The 8,059-nt window shown below is 42.9% G+C and overlaps 3 protein-coding genes across 3 annotated transcripts in view; 1 reads left to right on the plus strand and 2 right to left on the minus strand.

Moving 5' to 3' along the window:
• AK88_03018 (uncharacterized protein) overlaps nt 1–1,736 on the plus strand; it is a gene marked incomplete at both ends in the record, with an annotated part of 4,280 nt that extends 2,544 nt beyond the window's left edge. Inside the window, 2 exons of the mRNA XM_012480641.1 lie at nt 51–698; nt 882–1,736. Of these exons, the coding sequence (XP_012336064.1) occupies nt 51–698; nt 882–1,736 (1,503 nt within the window). The remainder of the gene's footprint in view (nt 1–50; nt 699–881) is intronic.
• An 821-nt stretch (nt 1,737–2,557) lies between these two features.
• On the minus strand, nt 2,558–4,705 carry AK88_03019 (CAMK/CDPK protein kinase; the record flags this gene model as incomplete). The annotated part of the gene is made up of 5 exons (XM_012480642.1): nt 2,558–2,617; nt 2,732–2,809; nt 2,959–3,077; nt 3,190–3,289; nt 3,476–4,705. 5 exons carry the CDS (start codon nt 4,703–4,705, stop codon nt 2,558–2,560), a joined length of 1,587 nt encoding a protein of 528 aa, XP_012336065.1.
• Nucleotides 4,706–7,346: 2,641 nt separating this feature from the next.
• Nucleotides 7,347–8,024, minus strand: AK88_03020 (uncharacterized protein; the record flags this gene model as incomplete). Its single annotated transcript, XM_012480643.1, has 2 exons — nt 7,347–7,697; nt 7,938–8,024. 2 exons carry the CDS (start codon nt 8,022–8,024, stop codon nt 7,347–7,349), a joined length of 438 nt encoding a protein of 145 aa, XP_012336066.1.
• Between the last annotated feature and the right edge of the window lie 35 nt (nt 8,025–8,059).

Genomic DNA, 8,059 nt, shown 5'->3' on the forward strand with positions numbered 1-8,059 from the left:
GTATTTAAAAAAAAAAAAAAAAAAAAAAAAAAAATTATGAACATGGTCAGGTGGAAAGTGACGGGGAAAGGCCAAACGTCCCAGCTAGCCAAAGCGAAATTATGAACAATTCTGGAAGTGAAAAAAAAAAATCAAAAACGAGTTCCCGCACGTCGGAGGGCGAACAATGTGATGGAGTCACCGCGCAGGAATCCCAGGGGAACGTCTCCAGTGGAGAGAGTAAAAGCGAAGAGGACAACTCAGGTGTAGAACGGCACTCTTATAACGAACACAGCTATAGTAGCCAATCAGATGTGAGCAGCCTACACAGCGGAGACCTCGAAGAACAAAAGTTCACACGGGGGAGGTCGAGCGGCAGCCCGTTCGAAATGACGCCGGAAGAAAGGAAGTACTGCATGAAGGTGTATATGAAAAATTCAAGCGACCAGTTTGACAGAAAAGTTATGATTTTAAAAAATGACAAAATTTATTTTTACAACTCTGAGTATTCCATATCATACGATTCCTTTTACTTCCTCATGGAAATAAAAAAAATATTCTCGTGCGATGGTTTCTTCGACTCACTCATCAATTCGCAACGGATAAGTGTTGTTAACTCTACTTACTCCTCCACGGAGGATGAGGAGTTTAACTCCAGGAGCGCTGGCAGCTTTTCATCCGAGAGCGGCTGGCAGAAGTGCGGCTTCGACGCGAAAATAGTTAGTGCTAGAGAGGGCGGCCACTGTGATGAACGTGTTTTGCGTCGTGTCTCCATCATGTCTCCGTCATGTCTACGTCGTGTCTACGTCGTGTCTACGTCGTGTCTACGTTGTGTCTACCTCGTGTGTGTAGTGAGCGCCTCCGTATACATGCCCACGTCTACCTCCTTCCCACCCCTGCAGATTTTCCACAACGCGCTGCGCAAAAACATACAGCTCATGTTCATTGATGAGTCATACGAAAAAATGGTGAGCAGGATAAACAGCTCCTTAGTGCACGAAACGGACAGGACATTCGAATATACACACTTGAGTTATGATGAGGGTGTGGAAAGAGACCTACTCTCCCATTATCTGCAACCAAATGTGAACGAACAAGGAGATAGTTCTAGTAGCTTCAGCTCCAATGACAGCAACAGTTCATTTCCGAATGGTGAGTCACTTGGGGAATCGAGCAGCGAAAGGCAGAGTGACACGCCAAGTGATGCACGAAGTGATCATCGTTGTGACTCGCACAACGGCCGTTTCGTGGAGGTGACGGAGGACGACTCTGGCAGGGATGCCACTCGTTCGTACGAAAAATTCAATTCGAGCAACGAGAGGGAAGTCCCACACAGCGCAGGTGAAAAATCCGAACGTCAGAAGGACACATGTCCAACTGGCGCGGGCGATGGAGAAAACCTGCTGAACAAAATTCTCGAAGACAATCAAGACCTTCTGCAGAGGAAGAAAAGTGAAACCCAAGGAAATCTCAAGAGGTACCCAAATTTAATCGAGTACAAGTATTCCTCAAGCACCACAGACATCTACGTAAGGCAGAGGAAATATTTTGCAAAAAAAAAAAAAATAAAAGTCCGCAAGGAAAACAAAATGAAGCTTTTCAAAAATATCGACAAGAATGACATTTACAATTTATTTTATGAAGAAATTTGTAGACTCTGCAAAAAAAAAAATAACAACATTTCGAAGACCAATTCGGACGACCTGTTTTTCCACAAGTATGTGAATAAGCTGTACCACACGGCCAACCTGGGATAGGCCGCCGAGCCTCCACATGCGCACATATATATATATGCGCGTGTGTACACTTATATATGCACTTGTGTGTTGATTTGCCACGTGACACCTTACACACGTAGCTCCCCCGCGAAGCATTTTTTCTGTACCTACGCACACATCGCCGAGGAGTGTACACACCTCCCCCTCGTTCCCCTTTTTTTCCTTTTTGTCCTTTTTTTTTGTTTGTCTCTTAACGGTTGTTTGGCACCAACATATGTTTAACGAATTGACCTCGCTCAACCCAAGTGGTTGAATTCGCGTCTGTCAATCTTGATCAGATAACCATGTTAACGCCCTACTGGACCGCGTGCTACACACACTACGTGAAAGCTCCCACTTTTCCGATGTTGTAGACAAGACCATTGATTTCCTCCTGCTTTTCCGAGCGCACTTCATTTTTTTTTTTTTTTTTTTTTTTTTTTCCCATTTGTTAAATAAAATGCGTTACGTATGTCAAAATGGAAAAAAAAAAAAAAAAAAAAAATTATTGACATGGAAACTTTAAAAAAAAATAAACGTGCTGGGAATGGTTCGGTTTTAAAAACTTGGGGGGAAGCAGGAGCAAAGGTAAAAGAGAAAGTAAAAACGAAAGCAAACGAAAAGCGAAAATACAAAAAAAAAAAAAAAAAAAAAAGGAGAAAGGAAAATAATCTTACGCTTAATCTTCATCTTAAGCTTGAATTTGAATTTGAATTATAATTCGAATATGAATTTACAATGGCCTCAGATTTTGTCTTTAATTTTTATTCTTGTTGGGGTTGGTTTGGTCGCGCCGCGTTTGACCTTTGGCCCCTCTCTCCTCAGGGCGTCTTGTGGTCGCATATTTTGTGCATCATTGACACGAATTCTTCAAAGTCGATCTGAGGGGGGGAACAGGAGCAGTCGCGGTGATGAAGGGGGGCAAATTGCACCGGTGTATATGCACGGACTTAATTGTCGCTCTCCCATTTGACGCACACTCTTTCCATCCTTACCATGCTGTCTTTGTTCTTGTCCGCCTCATTAAGGACATCGTTCCACATTTTCTCGCTTATGGAGGTCAGGCCGAAGAGCTGAAGGGGGTGATGAGTGTAGAGGCCAAGATGAGAGACGTGCAGGGAGGAATGTACATGAAGGGGCGCACGTGGTGGGAAATCCCCACGCCATCATGTCACATCACGCCACATGATGTCCTGCTTTTTTTTTTTTTCTCCCTCCTTACGTTTGCCAACTCCTCCTTGGTTATCTTCCCGCTCTTGTCCGTGTCGAACAGGTTGAAGGCGTCCCGCAGGCGCTCCTCGCTGAACAAAATCTGCTTGTCCATGCAGACGGAAATGAACTCTGCCAGGGAGGGGGGGGGTGAAGTGGAGGTGGAAGCAACGTGTATGGAGTGACCGTAGAAGGGACGTGCATGAAGCCAGCCTGGACGGGACGCGTCCGGAGAATCCCCTACCTGAATACTCGATGTAGCCGTTTTTGTCAAAGTCCACTTCCTTAAGAATGTTGTCCACTTCTTCCTCGACGTTTTTCAGTTCACCCAGCTCGTTCTTGAACTGCATAATGGGAGGGAGGCGGCACCAAAAAAAAAAAAAAAAAAAAGGGTTATCATGGCGGTTAGTCGGTAGAGGGGTGTGAAAAAGAACACTCTCCAGGAAAAACTTCCCAACACATCCAACTAGCCCTCTTTTTCTCATCTGTGCAGATTGGCCGCTTCCCCACCACAGATGACAGACACTTACGCTGCGTAGTATGTTGTATCCCTCGATGAGCTCGCGCTTGTCCAGCTGCCCATCCCCATTCTTGTCGAGCTTCTTAAAAATGTCCGTGAGCTCCTTCCTCTCCTCCAGAGTGGTAAGTTTGCTACCGATGAAGAGAATGGCGGCCTGGGCAAGTTTCTGACTTCCTTCAAATTTCCTCATGTTCGATAAAGCACCATACAAAGTCTTTTGGTCATTCTTATTTATATTATCTGCATACTTCAAAATCCATTTACTATTTAGAGCCTCCTTAGCAGTTATCCTTTTATTAAAATCATAGGTCAACATAAGCTTTATAAGTTCTTTAGCTTCATCACTTATATTTTTCCAGTCATTAAAATCAAAATAATATTTCCCCTTCTCCACCTTTTTAATAATGTCCTGATCATTCTGTCCACCAAAAGGAGGGTACCCACAAAGCAGAATATACATGATCACCCCACAAGACCACACATCACATTTCTCATTGTACTTTTTTTTTAATACTTCTGGCGCAATATAATATGCTGTGCCAAGTCTATCCCTCAATTTATAATCTTTGGAAAAAAAAGAGGACAAGCCAAAATCCACAATTTTTATATTTAACAAGCTGTTTTTATTTTCTAATAAAATATTTTCCGGCTTTATATCCCTATGGACAATGTTATGCTTGTGTAAATAACAAATGCCACTTAAAATCTGTTTCATAATATTAGCAGCATCACATTCATCAAACTTATGCCTGTTAATAATTTGCTCAAATAATTCTCCTCCTTCATAAAATTCAGTCACCAAATAAAAATATTTTTTGTCTTCAAAAACATCGAACAACTTTATTATGTTCGGATGGTCCAATGATTTTAATAAAGATATTTCATTGTATATGTCTTCATTCAAACTTTCTTCATTTTCACAACTCTTATTTCTACATTCTGAATATCTTTTTTTATCGAATTGAGATTTTTTTATCACTTTTATTGCCTTTTCAGTATGTCCATTTTTTTCTCTACATAACAAAACTTCTCCGTACGCTCCACTTCCTAATTTCCTGATTTTAAAATATGACTCTCCTATTTTACCCTCCTTTTTTCGCACGTACATTCCTGGGTTTATTGCCAGTTCGTCCGACGCATTTCCATTTCCATTTCCATCTCGCGCCTGCTCCTGTTCATTTACGCAACTCCCGCTCTTCACTCGAAACTCGTGTACACTCTTACTCTGATTGCACCCCATTTCGTCATATGCAGGGGGGGGGGAGCGAAGCGCAGCGATGCGGAGCGATGCTAAGCGAAGCGTTGATGGATCGATCGCACAGGTAATACACTCCCGTGGCAGGATTTACGTCGGTGGCGACACGGACCTTGTGCAGGTCAGGGGGCGCTGCGAAGGCAGGGGCGATCAGATGAGGTGAGAAAAGCGTCCGCACGCGGGTCAGCACGGACAAGTAGCAATGACGCACGTTAAACGATTGGCGGGTTAAGCGTTTGGCAGGTTAAGCGAGTGGCCCATTAACCAATTAACCGCTTACCGCTTAACAGATTAACCGCTCACCTGGCGAAGGGGCGTGAAATTAACGGCGCGGACACGCTGCGGCCAGAAAGTTCTCCAGCGGGGACGAAGGCAAAAACGTGAACATGCTCATCCGTGCTCGTAACACGGCGGAGATAACTCCAAACACGGGCACAGATAACTCCTACACACGCGCGAAGCGTAGATGTAAAAACTCGCACGCGAAATGTGTGCAGACATGCGCATGTGTCTGAATATGTGCATGTGTACATACACCCACATGTACATGTACCTTGGCTTTTTCCCCTAAGTGATCATTTTTGCGCAAATGGGGGGGTCATTCGCGGAGGGGGAAAAAAATGCACAAAAAAGGGGTGTAAAAAAAAAAATATATATGCGCAAACAGCTTTGCAAATTGGGCAAGCCACTTCACAAAATAACGAGAAAAATTATCGCATATGTAGAAACGCACATACACAAATGGCGAGGTCACCAGGTGCTACGCGAGAAGAACCCGTGTGAGAACACCCTCATGTATATTATTAACGGATGAGCACGTGCTCACGTGTGCTGCAACATAATGGCTTAAAGCGGAGGAGATGGGGAAAAAAATTAATTTTTTTAGAACTCAAAAAAGACAACAATTCAAAGGTACGTTATTATTGCGCACTTTCCAATATGTACAAAAACGCTTCTTGCGCAGAAAGGGATTTTTTTTTTTTTTTTTTTTTTTTTTTTTTTTTCTTCATGGTGTGCGCCGTAATGCAAATAGGGGTTTAAAACAAATTTGTTTTGTTTGGCGCGATTGTCACTTTTGTCATGTTTATCACGCTTATTGAGTGTACTTTTTTTTTTTTTTTTTCTTCTTTTTTCATCCTCTCTTTCCCCCTCTTCTGTTCTGCTTCGCTTTATTTATTTATTTTTTTTTTTTTTTTGCTTCCTTCTGAATGGGCACAGCCACAGCCACAGCCACAGCCATCGCCACAGGTGAGAACAATACCAACCGTGTGTTGCGGGTTGCGCAGCGCTATGCTGAGCAAAAACAAAAAGAACACACACGCAACTGTACGCTGACACAAGATTATATTAATTACAGTCGTGTGCGCGAGCGCAAAGAGGCACGGCGATTTGTGCCCTCTCCATGGCGTACATGCGTGGAAAAATATCAGCGCGTAGAGCGGCAAGCTCGCACGCGAGAAAATAAATGCCTGTAAAAATTCTACCGCGGGGCTCGCAAAGCTGAAAAGGTTTAAACAGTACAATCCACGAATACAAAAAAGTGACCGGTCAAAGGAGAGCCAAACACACGGAAGGTGTACTTGTGTCCCGCCTGCAACTGTAAAGGAGGTAGCCCCCAAACGAAGGCATCCATCGCGCAGCAAAAAAAAAAAAAAAAAAAAAAAAAAGTACAAAAAAGGAAAACAGAAACGACATCCTCACAACTACCATTCATTTAAAACCTGCTTAACCCGGTGCATCAAAATGTGTAACACAGGTTAGGTGTCACTTTTGTAACCCCCCTCATTCCATCCGCGCGCCCCCTTCCAACCCTTTGGAGCAATTGTTCGTAGCAAAAGTGAAGGAACAAATGGGAGGCTAAGCACACACACGAGTTACGTTGCGACAAAAAATAGAACCAAGCGAACGTTTCACAACCAAGTGGCACGTTCATGCATATCTATATTGCGCAACAATTAATGGGAGTATCGACTTAATGCACTCTCGGGAAAAGGATGTGGGGGGGGCAAATGTTGTCTCTTTACGTTGTAGAGATGATCACCCACACGTAAAGCGCAACATTGTATGCAAGCACGATGTGATTCGCATAATTCTCCAGTCGACGGAAAGGACTACACGTCGCTTTGGCGCAACCATCGCTTACAGTGCTTTGGAAACGTGTTTAACTCATCGTTCGTCACTACTCATTTGTCACTAACGATTTGCCGCCCATATACACCACGCGGTAGGACAACAGCACGATCCCTCACTGCATCACACGTGACCAACATCGAAAAAGAGAAGTGCCGAAACAATGACCAAACGGTTGTGCATGCACATCTCCATTGCTTTGTCCCCACATGATGCTTTTTAAAACGGCGGGATATGTCTTTTCACAAAAAAAAAATAAAAAATATATGAACTGTTCAGGCGTTTTGCATGTGGTGCATAGGTAGGTAGCCAAAAAAAAGCACATTGCACACGGAGAAAAAAAAATAAAATAGCTATTTTATTTTGGCTTGTCATACCACCCTTTTATAACCTTGCCTGTTCAGGCACTTTTTTGTTGCACCGTTCTTGTATTTTTTTTTTTTTTGTTTTTACTTTTCCAAATAGCTAATACAAATTGGGAACGCTTCCCCTGTCCTCACACGGGGTCCACCTCCTGTCCCCTTTCCTTTATTATCATAATTTTTTTTTTGGCATCCTCCAGTCTCTTCCTCTCACTTTCCACCCATTCGAAATCATCAGGAGACATAATCCTCACGGTCAGATAAATTGCAAAAACGCACCAACCGCAAATTAAAAAACCAGTTATGAACACCTTAAATTCGGTGGAAAAAATGGGGTTGTTTTTGTGCTTATACTTTTTAAACGTATTAATATCAATGCTTGTAATTTTATTGTCGGGTAAAACTTTTTCTCTTCTCTTCAATTGAAGGAACCTCTTGTACTCCTCATCCATGTCTTTAACGCTTGGCCCTTGGGGGGGGTAGTACTAAAAAGGGGTGGGGGGGAGAGGATAATGGATAAGCATAACATATGCAACGTGTTAGACTGATATGGTCGAAGAAGTGTCCAATGTGTCGTCCTTTTTATGAGGATCACTCGGTACATATGTGTGTGACCATAAAGGGAAGCATCATTGTGTGCCGCAAAAATCACCCTCAACTGTTTTGCACAAATTGGCAAGTGGAACAAGTCCAGCATGCACCACTCCCACATTAACAAAACGTACGTTGGATATCTTTTTGGATGACACATAGCGAACTCCTTTGGGTGTGAAGGGACACCTGTTTTTTACTTGACATATAAAGAATCTCATGGTGAATTCGTACACGAGTGTTTTTTTTTTTTTTT

Source organism: Plasmodium fragile, assembly GCF_000956335.1.
Source record: "Plasmodium fragile strain nilgiri unplaced genomic scaffold supercont1.32, whole genome shotgun sequence".
Lineage (NCBI taxonomy): Eukaryota > Apicomplexa > Aconoidasida > Haemosporida > Plasmodiidae > Plasmodium > Plasmodium fragile.